The sequence below is a fragment of the Syngnathus acus genome, chromosome 10 (assembly GCF_901709675.1).
Source record: "Syngnathus acus chromosome 10, fSynAcu1.2, whole genome shotgun sequence".
Lineage (NCBI taxonomy): Eukaryota > Metazoa > Chordata > Actinopteri > Syngnathiformes > Syngnathidae > Syngnathus > Syngnathus acus.
The window spans coordinates 21,235,621-21,251,972 of NC_051095.1; the positions used below are offsets into that span (position 1 = coordinate 21,235,621).

At 40.8% G+C, this 16,352-nt stretch overlaps 2 protein-coding genes across 2 annotated transcripts; one reads left to right on the forward strand and one right to left on the reverse strand.

Moving 5' to 3' along the window:
- Positions 1-708: 708 nt before the first annotated feature.
- On the reverse strand, positions 709-6,523 carry cab39l1 (calcium binding protein 39, like 1). The gene is made up of 9 exons (XM_037261900.1): positions 6,171-6,523; positions 5,712-5,851; positions 5,468-5,632; positions 5,240-5,358; positions 4,480-4,648; positions 4,326-4,385; positions 4,186-4,251; positions 3,960-4,103; positions 709-3,336 (listed from the first exon to the last, which is right to left on the reverse strand). Exons 2-9 carry the CDS (start codon positions 5,826-5,828, stop codon positions 3,145-3,147), a joined length of 1,032 nt encoding a protein of 343 aa, XP_037117795.1. The 5' UTR covers positions 5,829-5,851; positions 6,171-6,523; the 3' UTR covers positions 709-3,144.
- Positions 6,524-9,137: 2,614 nt separating this feature from the next.
- Positions 9,138-15,781, forward strand: phf6 (PHD finger protein 6). Its single transcript, XM_037262262.1, has 11 exons — positions 9,138-9,289; positions 10,880-11,033; positions 12,494-12,595; positions 13,197-13,330; positions 13,415-13,461; positions 13,573-13,727; positions 13,814-13,957; positions 14,046-14,150; positions 14,247-14,380; positions 14,516-14,652; positions 14,793-15,781. The coding sequence occupies exons 2-10, from the start codon at positions 10,902-10,904 to the stop codon at positions 14,643-14,645; spliced, it is 1,083 nt and encodes a 360-aa protein (XP_037118157.1). The 5' UTR covers positions 9,138-9,289; positions 10,880-10,901; the 3' UTR covers positions 14,646-14,652; positions 14,793-15,781.
- Positions 15,782-16,352: the final 571 nt, after the last annotated feature.

The following is a 16,352-nucleotide window of genomic DNA, read 5'->3' on the forward strand; positions in this document are numbered from 1 at the left end:
GTTAGCAGCTCGGTGCAACCTCACTCCCTTCCCCCTTCGCCCCTCTCATTATTGTGGGAACCAGCGTTGCCTAACTTGCCTTCTTTCCGGATCGAACTTTGACCTACATTCCCATCTTGTATGTTCCCCTGCTTGTGCAGCGTGGAAACGACGTAGCTTGTGGGACCGCCAGACTTCATATTTGCATTATTCAATGATTATGGTATTAGTTACGATTATTCAAGGGAAAGCCACATGTTGATTTTACCTGCAGTTAGACCGAATGTGAGCATATGGTTCAATTAGCAGAGACTCTTTTAGGTGTGAAATCAATTCCTCACAATGAAGCTTTAAGTAGTCACAGCAACCATTTCACTTATGGTAAATTATGTACTTATAAAACAACTTTGCTCAGGGATAAGAGCAGTCTTTTGTGTAGGTTCCCTCCTGGCAAAATAGAACAGGGCTGACACAAACTGAGAAGGGTTGTTACTTCCAACTCAAGTAAATATGCTGGCTAAACAAGCGGGTCAGTTGATGCATATGGCAGCACAGAACGAAATTCTGTAAAAAAAAAAAAAAAAAAATCCCATAAGAACTCTTTTCAAAAAGAGTTGATTTGGGCATTATTATATGTCATTAGGCATGCATCAAGTTAAAATTGAATCAATGTTTCTCATTTGCAAACGTAACCCAGAAATTTTGAAACAATCCAGAGATCACGTGCTGTTAAATTGCCAGAAAGTTTATTTCATGAATGCTTTCACACTTTTCTTTATAAATGTATGTACAGAGAACTCCACCCAAAGTCAGCTCATGATCATGCATCAAATGCAACTAGATTAAGGAAATATACAGTCAATTAGAAGACTATGTATACATTATTACTATTGCCTTGCTCTATAGTCTAAAAATTAAAGACTTTTTATCATTAGCTTGCCAGTGATGTACTGTCTATAGTTGCAATTAGAGGTAGGATTAAATAAACATGAAATGTTTTTTTTTAGCACAATATAAACTAGGTGCCAAATAATACGAGGCGCTCCCTCTAGGTAAATAGCTGTAAAACACAGGGAGATACTAAGTGTGTATAGTACAGGCAAGTACTGTATATATTGTGACTTTGAAATTGTACATTGAAGCAGAAAATATCACATTCTGGTGAATTTGGGCAAATAGTTATGATTGATGTACATGAAACACAAATTAGTATGAAAAGTATATATATTACAAAGGCTTTGGTTTAAAATTGTAGGATTGTTGAAATGAACATGACCGCTACAATCCATTTAACATGAGGCATCATTCATGCTAAGGTCCCACACTGTAATTCATTATGAAGTAACATCTATGTGGCATCACACCCAATAAAATAGTTTGAGAATGTTTTGCACAAAGAAAAACCCTGTTCAAGTTTGACCATGTAGAGAGATCCCATAATGCATGCATACAAACCACCAAAATTGAAATGTCAAGGAATAAAAGGGGGCGGGCTAATTTTTTGAGGTATTTTCTATAGGTAGGACTGTGCGCACAAAAAAAGCTCCTCCCGAAATTTAACATTTTCATCCCAATGGCAAAAGTAAAGCCGATACACCAAATGAAATGATGACTGTGGGGAAATGAATATATTCACCACTCATTATTGTAACATGTGATGCTTCAAAAGTGCATCACAGTGAAACAAAAGCAATATTACAATCATACATTAAAAAAAAAATAAAGAATACCGCAGACATTTTGACCCTGTGAACATCGTGTGCCGTAGAATTTGCCCAAAGTTAAATATTTCCAACAAAACATGATTTTATATTAAATTCACTACAATCTCAGATTTTCTCAATCAAGTAAAATTTTTAAAGCAAGGCAAGCCATTTTGGAAATGAAATCATAATGTTGACTGATAATTAAACAGACTTTGGTATGACTATTATGCGCGTCTGTATAAATACGTACTTATGGGGCATCCTTGCAGACGCGTCGGATTAAGGCCATTTTATCTTTCCACAGTTGCCTGCCATTAGTCATGTCTGAGAAGCAATTTTCATCATTTGAATCATTATTTAAAACATATAAAAGTATTAGGGCCACACGGTGAGGGAGAAAAAAAAAGACATTGGTAAATTTCAAGGGAAAATGTAGCGAAATTTAAAATGGAATGTTACAGGAATAAAATTGGACTACTGAAATAATTCAATCAGTAATTTCAACAAGTTGATGTAAAAATTCTCTCAAACTTAAGGTAGCCTGTCATATTACAACAAGTACTGTAATTGTGAAAACATTTCTAGTTGATCAGAAATTATTTCCGACTGTATTCTCGAAATTCGATGGCTTTATTCTAAGAGCAATGGTATTTTTTCTGTTTCATGCGGCCCTAATACTGCGTACATGACAATGCGAGGATGGAACAGGGTCCCTCCCAGTGAGATCAATTGGTACATTGTGTCGATGGCGCGGGAACGGCTGCTACCCCGCAGCACTATCCGATGCTTCAATTCTATTTCAGACTGCGAGCGGCAGCTAAAACCACCTCACAATCAATTCATTCCTCTGCCGTTTTGATTTGCTCTCGCTGTGCTTATAAATGCATTGCTAATCTTGTCGCTGACCTCTGCGAGTGCAAAATGCGGACAAAGGCCTAAACGTGACCTAGTAGGCACCAGGAATGACAACTTGGCTATTAAAATGATCCACATAGGAAAGCTGTGCTACGACATTGTTTAAATACTCCAATGAAAGAGAAAATGAACAATAAGGCAATGAATCAGATTTGTCATGAAAGGGCTTGGATGAGGTCATATTGGAAAAGGAACGATCCTCTCGGTTTTTCAGTCGACGCAGCCGGCACTCGAGCTTCCAAAAGAATGATGCTGTCATTCTAAGGTCTGTGCTGGCAAAAAAAAAATGTGGAAAAGAAAAGAAGTCCGACAATTCAAGAATGGACATTCCAATACATATCAAGCGCGATGGTTTGTGTAAGGAGGGGTTCTTAGCCCCCTTAGGTTGCTGTCTGGAAATCCCATCACAACTAAAAATCAGACAAAGTCTTCTTTACTTTGTTCCTATATTTTGTACTGAACACTAAAGCCTATAGAAGCATGTCTTTAGACGCTGGCCGCCACTACTGCATCTACCACTCTTGGAGCTCTCCATTCCGTGGCCTTAAGCTTCCTCGGGGGCCGCAGGCTTCTTTAGGTCCCGGATCTGCTTGACCAGATAGTTTTTCTCGTCGCAAAACTGCTCATCCTCTGACCGGTCTGTCTGGAAGTGGCTCAGGAACTCGACCAGCTTGGTCTGGTTCTTCAGCAGGATGTCCAGGACTGGCTGAGTCTTGTTGGGGTTTGCAACAAATACCTGAGAGATCCAATGGGGAATGTTTCACATAGTGGAGCAGGTAATAAATTAGTTCAGAATCTATTTCGGGGTGTTTGAGACTATACTATTCTAGGGGTGGGCGATATGGGCAAAAAAAAAAAAATGTTTCACGATTTTCACAATAACGATAGTTAGATAATATTTTCCCCAAAAAAAGAACACTTTGTTATACTACTGTATGTATCTCACCTTCATTCGTTCCGTGCTCCCGACAGAACTTGACTACATTGCCTCTGTGAGTGTGATTTGTCGAGACGACATATTTGTTTCAACACTTTTCACGTGTTTCGCACTCGTCAATGGACGATTTTCTTTTAAACTCTATTATGTTGGATTTTTTTTTTTTTAAGGCTGGTGCTGTGGCATGGCGACTTACAACAAACTCAATATTGCAAAATTACACACTGTCAAAACAACTTACTTTCACAAACGATACATATCGCCCACACCTACAATATGGCGGATCACATATCACTAGCATTTTTTTTCTCAGCATAAAACTTGTAAACATCACAATATGGTCACAGAGAAATACCAACCACAGAATTTCTCATACATGTTCAAAGATTGCACCAAACGACTATAAACAACCACTCACTCACCTTGAAAACATGGAAGGCTTCAAACTGGATGTTACGACTGTTATCTCTTAGCATGTTCATCATCAGTTTCAAGTTCTCTGCTCGGCTGATGTACTTTGTCATCACTGTGAAGTTGTGTCGATCCAGCAAAAGTTCCCCCAGAAGCTGAAAATGCATTTGCAACCTTAATTGTGGATGGCAAATAGTGACATTACTCGAATTCACATGAAGGCTGCGAGGGCGGTACCTTTAAAGACTGTCGTTTGGTGACGTAATTGTCCGAAAGCAGGAGCTTGTCATATTCTGTAAATACCTTACAGACATTTTTAAAGGGAATATTAGATCGAGTCACAACATGGTATCTAGTCACGCAATGTGAGCATTTACCCGGTCATAATTGGTCTCCAAGAAATCAGCACACATAATCTTATGCCTTGTGAGGAGATCCTGCCAGAGCAAAATCAAGTTGTTGGAACAAGTCCAACACAATGCTGAACAGACAGGATAAAAAATAAATAAATAAGAATTTGTCATAGCGTACCTTGAATGATGCAAAGGCATCTGATGCTATGTCAAAGGTGGAGAGCTCCACATATCGGAAGAAACAGTAGAACTCTTCAGAGAAAAGTACCGTCCGAGCTAACGGCTCATGGCGGAGACACTCTCTCAGCATCATCCCGCAGTTCAGAGCCACTTCGGCATTCTCATATCTGTACAGGTGAACACCATCCAAGTCAAGTTGGGTCTCTCTGTTGCGGCAGCACAATTCCATACATGCAATCGCTTTGTTTATTCTGCAGTGTAACCTCTAAAATTGACTATCCCTGGAGTTGTACAATTTCACTCTCAATTCTGATAAAACATCAGGGAATCGAACCGACGGAAGATGAATGAATGGATGGATACACAGCTGTCAATTTCATTTTACTATTGCATGACAGCACGCAGCTTTTCTCTGTTCACAGGCATGCCAAGAGTGCACGGCAAAAATCTTTGAATTGCTGACTAACTCAAGCTAAACTGTACATCCACAATACACAACTGTTTTTACAAACAAGATGGTCCCTTTTAAGAAGACTACATAACTAGCTTTCAACAATAATCATTTTCATTTACATGTCGAACGCACAAGTAAATGCAACAAGTTCAAGCTCGCTCTCTGGGAGTTGTTGGAACATATTTCGGGTAGCTGTGAAATTTGCAAGGCACGTCAAGAGAAAGTCATCGTGTCAGAAACATTCTTAGGGTGTGAATATGAACATACTCTGGTTTCTGATGGGACTCAAACAAGCGGGACTTACCCTTTTAACAGCATGAAGAGGATCTGTTGGTGTGTAGAGATGTATTCTACCGTCGGGGTGCGTGTGCCAATCTGCCGTCGCACGATATTACTGAACAGATGAACCACATCCTTCTTCCCCTGTGTTAAAAAAAAAAAACTTGGTGGGTAAATGGCCTGGTTGTAATACCTAAAACAATTCACAGCACTTTTTGTGGCTACCGTAGAGCAATAGGGTGCATTATGCTACCTCAAAGTCAATCCTTTGCAAATTTGCAATGAGTGAAATGAGAAGGTTAGTGTTGTACAGCTCCTGTGCAAGCTGAGCCACCGCCTCGGTCTGAGGTTCCTTGTCACCTGTCCCACAAAGTACCTCCTTCAGGGAAGCTAGATTTTTTGAAGCTTCCTCTGCTACCTAGGAAGTGCACAGTTAAAGTAAGAAACATTCATTTCCAAGTTGAAAACAATTGTTTAAGTTTCTTTCCAATCCTCACCTTTTCACACTTTTTACTTTCCCCGGCGTCCAGCTTTTCCATGTATGCCACATTCTCTTTCAAACTCCTCACTATTTCTGCCGGACTCTTCTGAGACTTTCCGAAAGGGAACGGCATGACTCAATGGGAGGCTCCAGGCCCTGTTACAAAAGTAATACACAACTGTGATGTGCATCAGGAAATGGCTGCAAAACGCACACCTGAGGAAACAAGGCCACGGTTATTCTAGTGGCAAATCGACACAAGCAAAATCAACACAGCCAGCAAACGACATCAACTTCCTCTGGTAACTTTTCACTCAAGTTGTGTGACGATTCAAATGTCACAGCTTCAGCAATGTCCATTGGCGAAGTTTAGCTAGCTTGCGACCCAGTGGCAAGAAAAGAGCAATCGCGGACATCGTACACGACGAACAACACACCAAACACGGATACAAGATTCTCAAGTGTCAAAACTCACCGACTAAATGCGAGGATAAGTTTTAAATTTGGAGGAAGCTTGATGGCGAAAGCTTAGCTGGTAGGCTAGCAAGTTGTCTCTACTTTCCTTTTTTTCCACTTGGTTAGGTTGCGTTTAAATGTAACCTTATCTCAGATCAGTAGTTTACACGCCCGACTCGTAACAAAATGTGGCTACAATATTCGCTGACGAACGACCATCGTAGCGGTGCTAAGTAATGTAAATCTCGTTACTCGCAAACGACTGTCATCTAACTAGCTAGCTGCCTCGTTTAAAGGAGACTGACAACTTCATTTCCCTGTTGTCTAGTGTGCAGTTGAAGCCTCCCTCTCTCGTCCTCTCTCCCCTTCCCTGGGACACCGGGTGGGCATGTTTTCCCCCATGCGATGACTGACATCTATTTTAGCCAATCGTGTTGAGTGAAAGGCCCCTTTTTTTTCCCTGTGACCGCCCGCTCTTAACGAAAGGTCGTTTATGGGTTTCTATGTTTTGCTTGGGAGGAGCAATTCATTCCTATGTATCTAGCAAGAACATTCTCTGTATGCGTCGGAATATTTTTATTTAACCAAGTGCACGAAATAGTCGACAGAAAACAAGGTCCTGTTCGGAAACTATCCGAAAAAAAGAAATAAAAAAATAATCCCTTAATTCCATTTCATTTCATACAGTAATAACATACATAATTGGAATCAAATAGACTTAAAGAATTTTAGTTACGTTACATAAATGGTATTCTTTTTGTTGTACCCGCTTGAGCCACACGAGGGCAGTTATAAGACGTCCCGCTGCAGCATGCAGTAGCCAAGAATGACCGCTATGGCGCTACCAGGCAACATCCAGCAGTTCATCCATCCATCCATCCATCCATCCATCCATCCATCCATTTCCTGTACCGCTTAGTCCCCACGGGGTTCGCGGGTGTGCTGGAGCCTATCCCAGCGCCATCGGGCAGTAGGCGGGGGACACCCTGAACCGGTTGCCAGCCAGTTCAGTGAGGCTTAACTAAAAATGGGTGCCTTGAAAGCACGGGATAATATCTTGATACTTCAAAACTTCCTCCCATTGTTATTTGATTAGGTCGATTTTTTTTACCCCCCCCCCCCCCCCCCCCCCACCCATTATATCCTGTTTCTTATGGCCTTTTAATTGCTGCATTATGTACAAGTTTGAATGTGACAACAGCCAGCACCAGCCATTATGAAATACTCCCTTGTTCAATTCAAAAGTGAGAATTTATCAAACAGTTGTAAAAAAAAATCTGACTTGAGATGCATCCCGGGACCATTAGTCACTGCTGTTATCATGGGTGCCGCCACCAGTTAACATGTAATCTGAAGCTATCCAGTCCTTTAATTTATTTGTGTAAATACGTTAAAAAAAGTTTAATATCACATTATAATATGATGAATTTGGCTTCATCCACACTCACAAGAAGAAGCAATTTCTACAGGTTCAATAAGTGGCAGAGACCTTTTCATGTCTTATAATTCAAATTTACAAATACAATCAAAAATAATGAGGTTAAAAGTTTAAAATTATTTTGAAGGTTTAAAAAGAACACACACATACTAACATAGTGTGCCCAAATTCAAAGGCTGCATCCCTGAAGGCCGCATTTTTGGCCGTATGACGTCAGTTCCAGCGTGCCTCGCCCCGCGTGTGGTTTCTAAATTCTAGAAAGACAATTAACAGTCTTCACCACAATTTGTCCAAGAAAATGCCGCACTGTGTTGAGGAGGCAGCTGAGCCAAGACGGCAGTCAACGACGCCACGTCACGCTTTTCCTTCGGGATCCCTTCTTTTGAGCAACATGGCTGCGCCCAGGATGTCTCGACAAGTAGGTATGAGGTAAGCTTACTTTAATAAAACCAGTGCAACAAATAACCGTCTGGATACGTATTTGTCTCGACAAACTGTTTCCTTCTGAGCTCCTCAGGTACACTTTAAGAGACTTGAGATGAGCCTTGTGACAGAACCTACAAAACAATTTAGCATCAAAGAGAACTTGTACCCTGAGCCAGCAGCACTTTTCCGACAGAGTCCCGAGATGATGCACTCAACTTGGGCCCTCCACTCCTTACTGCAACATCAAGACTCCATGTGAAACTATGCCAGGATTAATTTTATGGACTTCAGTTGCCTTCAACTCCATCCTCCCAGCTCTTTGCCAAGAAAAGTTCAACATGACTGACTCCATCTGCAGATGGATCACAGACTTCCTGAAGCAACATCTGTGGAAGACTCAAGGACCACCAGCACTAATGCCTCATGGGCTGTGTACTTTGTCACTGGCTCTTCTTTCTTTACACCAACTGCTGCACCTCCAAGCATCAGCCAGTAAAACGGATACACGTAGTTTGCGAACAACAGGGAGGCACACTAGCTCGTGTCCTGGTACAACAACAACCTGGCGCTTAACAGCCAGAAAACAGAAGAGGCGATCATGGACTTGAGGAAGTTCCCAACCCCACACACTCATCCTTCTCCATCATGGACTCTTTCAGCTTCCTGGGCACCATCGTCACCCACGACCTCAAGTCAGCTCCTTCATTAAAAAGCCCCAGCAGAGGATGTTCGTACTCAAACTTCCAGCCATGTTGGTACAGTTCTACACAGCGACCACCTGTTCAATCTTCTCCCTTTAGGAAGTAGGCTACGATTTATTCGGACCACAGCCTTCCTGCTGCCACATGAGCAGATGATTCATCTCAGCTATCACCACGCTAAAGAAACCGGTATAACACCTACACCTGAAATCATTTTTTTTTCTTGGTAGAAGATTATGATTTCATCATGACAAACATAGTCGTGTGCTTCCCGGCAGCGACTCCGATTTCACATACATACTATGTACTGTAAGATAGTTAAGTATCTCGCATCCGTGTGTACGAAATCTTATTTTCACATTTCCAATTGTCACATAGCAACTCGCCACCGATGCTTTTATTGTGAAAACCACACCCGGAAGTAGCGAGTGGAAGGCCTTGGTAACTAGCTTAACTGTACTTGAGTGAGGGAAAGCACACGATCGCTTGTGAAGAACGGGGTGAAATTCAGTCGCCACTCGCCACACTTTCCCTGTTCTTAACCTCTTGGCGCCGTAAGATAATAGTTAGCAGGTAAGACTTTTGTATCGGTGGCTTGCGAGACAGCCAGCGTGTTCCGTGGCCTGCTGTGGTTCGAGGCCGTTGTGCTGGCGCTCAAGCCAAGCTGCTCTCTTCTCAGGGATACATCACGTATGGCGCTCTTTGCTTTCGAAGCGGTTTGCAAAGACCCGCGCCTGTCACGACTATATCCCTCATTTAAAGGGAAATATTCGCTGCTTTTCCGCTTCCCACAACCACCGAATCAAAAAGTACTCTTATCAGACATTGGCCTTTTTGCTTTGGGGCCTTGTGAAACATTTCGAGGCGTGGAAGTGTACCCAGTTCCCCCCAAAATCACTAGTTTATAGCTAGTTTGTCCGAGAAGGAGATACACACCCCCTTTAATTCAAAACTTTGTGGGAAGAAACCTGGTGGAGTTTCCTCGTTTTATTTACAGCAGTCACATATTCCTCACATTGTTCGTCGTGCAATATGCCGAAATGTTCATTTGTGAGGATCGTTTGGCGAACACTTGACTTTGTAGTAAGACGCATTTTAAGTTTGGTTTACATGAGCTGATTGCGTGTTTGCACGCCGCTGTAGCCGCCGCAGTGAGGCGATGTTGGCTCTGCTATCATGGTAGTAATGGCTCGTTCTAGGCGTCGCAGTATATTGTTTGTTTTAAGTAGCAAAGAAAATTTCCACTTTGATGTTGACGTTAGCTGTTGAGTCTCATCTTGAAATGTTCCCGTGTATTTCATCCGTCCACACCACTTAGCTTGCATTTTCAACACACCAGCCCTGAAAAGAATGCACAAATGTAGAGGTTGAACTGACCCTGGTTGACAGAACGCGTTTTAATTTTCACATAAATGTCTAATTAATGTATATGTAAATCTTGAAATGTTATTTAATAAAACAGTATAATAAATTATTACACAATATTAGGGAGAAAATTCCAATGCACATCATAACAGACACTATGTTGTAAAATGGCCCATTTTTAACATAATTATGTTTTTTACTGGCAGAATGGATGCAAAAATGAGTCGGATTTGACACATACAGTAACACAGATCCTGGACAACTAGTGTCAGCACATTGTATTGCATCAAGTATGTGCATGCAGTCATTGTGTACAATGTGTATTAGAATTATTAAAATATTAGAATTTGATTGGTCCTGATTTTGCCTAATTTAATTATACTTACAGTGACCGCTGATGTTGCATCTACAGGCCTCTGCTGTGCCGATATAATAAACTATCACCAGCATTATACAGAAAACAATATGTCACGATTGGTCATTTCAGAAAACTTTAATTCAGACTTCATTTATGTCACTACATCTATTTCGCAAGAAGAGGTGATTCAGCATCTGAGTGGACCACTCACAATTCTACAATCTGTTTCTGTTGGATGCATTGCTCTTATTTTTGTGGTCTATTGTAGCTTTTTCGAAAATGAAAAGTTTGGTTTTCCGTTGTGTCTTTAGCTCTTTTCTTTTGACTTCAGTTCATCACTCATATTGTGCTTGAAGCAGTTCTACGGATGTGGATGAGGTTTGGTTCAACTTGTCTAATCCAGCTGGTCTTTTTCACTTTCACTCTTTGATTTTCATTAGGAAGTCATCAGCACTCCAGATCATGTCTGGGCAGAGGAAAGGTGCTGCAGCTCGCCTGCCTAAATGCGCCTTTTGTCGAACCAGCAGGGAAAAGGACTGCGGGCAGCTGCTTGTGTCTGACAGCCAGAAGGTGGCAGCCCACCACAAGTGCATGGTGAGCAGATCACTGTGGTCTTTTACTTGAAGCATGTGACTCAAGAAAATAAGTTAACCCTCTCTTGGCAACATTATTGCATAATTCCTCCCAGAGGAAATCATTTTATTGTTATTTTTTTATTTGAAGTTGCCAAGTTGTTCTAGGATGTCAAGGGGAAAACGGCTAAGGTAAACAATAAACATCTTAACCAATAATGCTAACGGATTAAAAGTTACATGGCGCTATTGTGCACCGACCATAGCTGAATGAGTTACCTGCCAGTTACTAACTTACTAGTTATCTCTAGTAGCAAACACCTTGCCATTATTCCACGCTTCCTGACCACTTATTAAGCAAGAAGTTAAACCGAATGGCCACTATAACTAACCAGATATGACAGTGACAAACCAAACATGATTATGTCCTCGATCCAGTCTGTGTTTAATGCAGGCACCTGTGTTTGAAATGGTCTGTTTTCACTTGGAGTTGAGAAACATGTTGACCCTTTTCCACTCTGATTCGTACACCCGTACACGCAAGAACTAGACATGTTGTTATTGTTTGAAACAATTGAAAAAAACATTAAAAAAAAAATCTTCCCATCCACACAATGTTTCAATGATGCGCGCACAGCTTTTGATGACGTTGGATGGAAAGAGGGTCTGTCTGTAGTGGCAATATACATACATGTTTCAATACGACTCGTAATATAAATAAATACAATATTGTTACTGATACTGATACTTGTGTTGGAATTCAAAAAAAAAAAAGAAAAGTAAAGATAATTGTAATAACATAATTTAAGAAAAGGATAGGCTGGAACAATAAAGAGAGGAAATAAGTGTTAGCAAGAATTCAATTATCAATTTGTTGTGTCACATGGTTATTACGTTAGTCACCCTGTGGTGTGCCTTGTTCACCTTGGGTGTGCCATTCCCGTGTGTACCCTGCCCTCTTCAGGGCAGTGTGGTGCACACATGCAGATAACACCACATACAGTAGGAAAATGCGAGCACAATTTATTTAATCAATGTATGGATGGATGGAGACATGGATTTGCTGCATCCTGCTGCACTTTGAACAAAGAAAATGGCGACAAGCAAGTATTGTGGATGCAAATTAAACTCAAACAAAAACCCCCCACAAAACATTGGATCAAAACCAATTTATCAGTTTTATGATATATTTCTTTTCATTATTTATTAATATTATTCTCACTTGTCATGTGTAGAATGTGGTTCAGCATTTATCGGTCTTCCTTGATCAGATGGAATCCTACTTTTGCATTTCCAGATTCCTTGATCACAAAACAAAAGTAATTGAGGGAAATGTCCCAATGTTGTCCTAACAACTTTTTTTCAAATAATTGTTTTAATAACGTCACTGACAAGCAATGAAATGAAAATTGTTTTACTTTTGTCAATGGATACAAGACTGCACAAATGTTTTTTTTTTGTTTTGTTTTGTTTATGATATAGCTTTTCTCCTCTGCCCTGGTCTCATCGCACTCTGCTAATGAAAACATTGGAGGGTTTTCTGTTGAAGATGTAAAGAAGGAAATCAAAAGGGGGAACAAATTGGTGAGTTTTTTTTTTTAAACACCGCACAAACAAAGACAGTGGTAAAATCAGTACAGTCGACAAGCCAAATAAAGTGGAAAAGTCATAAACGGAAAATAAATTAAGCCTGTTAAAATTCCCTGGTAAGACCCTTATGAATACTGTTGGGTCCAAATGCTGCTTTGCAGGTGATTGGCCCAAAAAAAAACAACAAAAAAAACATTGAGGGAAAGTCCATTTATTTCAATAATGTGTTTCAAAAAATGAACGTTATAGTTCATGACAGACAAGGTGAAATATTTCAAGGCGGTGCTGACATATTCCCCAATCAGAAACTATCTCAGCTGGAATGTATATGCTCCATTACAAAATCATAATGCGAATATTGTTTTAAATTGCCGTTGTTCTCACCTTCTCCATGTGGCCTGGTGGTTCTTAGAATTATGCTTGATGTTTTAACCACACTTTGCCAATACACGGAACGCAAAACTTCCAGCAATTCATTATCATGACTGTATGTCATTAAGCCCATGAGAATGACAATAATATCTCATTTGTGAAAAGCAAAAACGTTTGTGGTTTTGTTTTGAAAATAACGAAAGTGCTCCACGTACCACTACAGATGTGCTCGTCATGTCACCGGCCGGGTGCTACCATTGGCTGTGACGTGAATACGTGCCGAAGGACTTATCACTATTACTGCGCTGTAAAGGACAAAGCCCAGGTTAAAGAGAATGCATCACAAGGAACTTACCTGTAAGTTACTTTCTTCCCCTTAGCTCTTCTAAAAAATGCATGATTTTAATTCATTGTTGAACCACGACTTGCTCTCAATTGTAGCGTTTACTGCCGCAAACATCGAGATGCTTCTCGAGAGGGCATTGAAGGTAAGTCCACTTAAAGTCTAATCCGTGCTCTTCCCCCCCCCATACTTGTACGACATTCATGAGTAAAAAGTTTGATGCTGTTTTTGAAAAGGTTGATGTTTTGTTTCTTAGACGAAGAGGAAAGTGTGGCCAATGACTCTGACCCCTCGCCACCGCAAAATAGGGGCAGAGGAAGATTTGAGAAGGGAAAAACCAAGGTTCGTGGCCAGGCAGAAGACACGCGCTCCACCTCCTCTCAGGCTGCGGATGAGGAGACTTCCTCACATGTAAGGCGACTTGCCATTCACAGTGTGCGAGACATTCACCTGCGCGCTGGGTTGATTTTATTTGGCCTCTCACTGGTGTGTTGAAGCGGGAGAGGTCGCCTCTTCGGGCCAGTCCTGCTGATAGCGGCCAGCGCTGCGGTTTTTGCCATGCTGGTGATGAAGAAAATGGAACAAGGGGCGTGCTTCACACCGATAATTCCAAAAAAGTGGCTGCTCACTACAAATGCATGGTAATATTAAGGGGGAAACCTGTTGCTGCAACAAAGTTAAGCGTTGCCAATGTGCTGTGTTATGGCATCTACTGTTCCTACCTTTCAGCTTTTTTCCTCCGGGACAGTTCAGCTGACCACCACATCACGGGCCGAGTTTGGGAATTTTGACGTGAAAACCGTAATCCAAGAGATTAAGAGAGGCAAAAGAATGGTTAAAAGATTTTGTCGTTATCCAATTTTTGATGAATCACTCCAAAATGTGCCTATTCTAATCTAATCAGAGTTTGTGGTTGTCTTGTATTTGAAGAAATGCACACTTTGCTGCCAGTTGGGTGCAACTATTGGGTGTGAGATCAAAGCTTGTGTGAAGACCTACCACTACCACTGCGGTCTGCAAGACAAAGCAAAGTACATTGAGAACATGGCACGCGGAATCTACAAGTGAGCACTCCTCCTACCAGCCTTATTTTAAGTCTCGTAAAATGCTTGCATAGTCAATCCTTTCCACCGTTTTGAGACACAGCTTTGGATGAATTCTTATTGCTCAGCGTTAGTTACAAGTCCTCTTGATTTCAGACTGTATTGTAAGAACCACAGTGGCAATGAGGAGCGAGATGAGGAAGATGAAGAACGAGAGAATCGCAGTAGAGAAAGAGCGGCAATCGACCACGGAGGAACACCGTCGATGCAAGTAAATGGCAACTAGCCACAATGTAAGTGTTCCAAGTCTATAAACAATATTTGTCAAATTCAGATAGTGGTTGTTTTCTAGCCTCAACAATACAACTGAAATAAATTCAGATTGAAAATGTGTTATCATTTACCTGCTTGGTTTATTTATTTTTTCAAACAGGTTTGGTGCCTGACAGCAAAATTTGTGGGGGAGCTATGCGTCTTTCTACAAAATCTCAGCCTACTCAGCGTTGCGGTCTTTAGTTTCCCATGAGCTGTCTTCGACACATCGCCTTCCCAAATAAATGGATGCACTGCATTGAGACTAGATGAGCTTTTCACGCATTGGTGATCCCTACAGAGCATGGACTCCTGCAGAATTGCGATGAAAAGCCAAAGATTAACTTTCAAAGGAGAGTTATGGACGTATCTTCAACTATTTGTGCTACTGTCATGCTCAAAAGCTGGATGGACTGAAGTTATACTCGTCACCTCGTAGACTACTTCACACGATGAAACAATATTTTTCCTTCACTGCAATACCTGACAGCAGTCTCTACAAAGTTGTGCAGTTTTATCATTTTGTTGTGTCAATCATATCTTTCAAAATCTTTTTGTTAGCCTTTATTTCTTGCTATGTAATACATTTGCTACTGTGTAATCATCATGAGTAATTTTGAATGTGTGGATTTTGGAAGGTCACAAGTTTTACTGGCATGCACTTGCATTCAATGGTGGATTCTTGTTTTTCTCTTTAGCCGCTAAAGAGCTCAGTACACAGCTTTTCAGGAAAGTTGGCTTGACTTTATTTGGTTTGATGTTACAACGTATCTCTACAAATGTATGCAATCATGTTTTTGCAAATAGAATTCTTTTTGTATTTTACATGTTTACTGAATAATGTGGTCTTATTTGAGTGTTTAAAAAAAAAGAAAAAAAAAAAGAATCTCTCGCATAGCCGGTAACTTGGTGTTCCGCGTCCATGAGAGGAATGTGACACCAGCCCAAGTATCATGAAGTCACTGTGTATCTTTGTGAATTTAGTTTTACATTCTTGAACCTGACTGAAGCTTATCATGCTCACCTGGAACATTCATTCTGCCTTTTTAGTATTTTCAATAAATTAATTTGTGCATTTAATTCATGTTAATGCACAGATTTCTCTTTGCATATTTGTTTCCATTATTCAGTTCAACACTTAAATGTTCTGTCAGTTCAATTCGATCTTGAATAAGTGGTAGGAGAGTGAAGTTGTGAGCCCCATCTAATACAGCAAGGGCATCTTCCCAAAACCTTCCTGCAATACATAACCAAACCAAAAAATTTTACCAAAAGGACCGTTGCTTGATAAGAAATTATGTATGAAATAAAATTGATAGGAAATCTAACCATTTCCTAAATTAACTGTTAGGGTTTACAGATTATCTTGATCGTATGATTATGTTGGAATGTAACCTGTAATAATTTACCTAGCTTGTCCTGTCTTAACAAAAGTAGTAGAACAAAGTGCTAAGATCTTTTGAACTGATTGACTAGCTGCAGAGGAAGCAACCAGTGTTGCTTTGTCTACACAACGTCGTAAAAGACCCCCTGCTATGCTTTGATCAGCAGGCCAGGGGCTTCAACCCCATCCTGTCCACTCTCACCCCCACTCTGTTTCTCTCAATAAAAATGCTTCTGCAAGCGGCCAGAGTCAGACCTCCTTCGATCATCGCTGTACACAGCGACGAATGGACTCTCC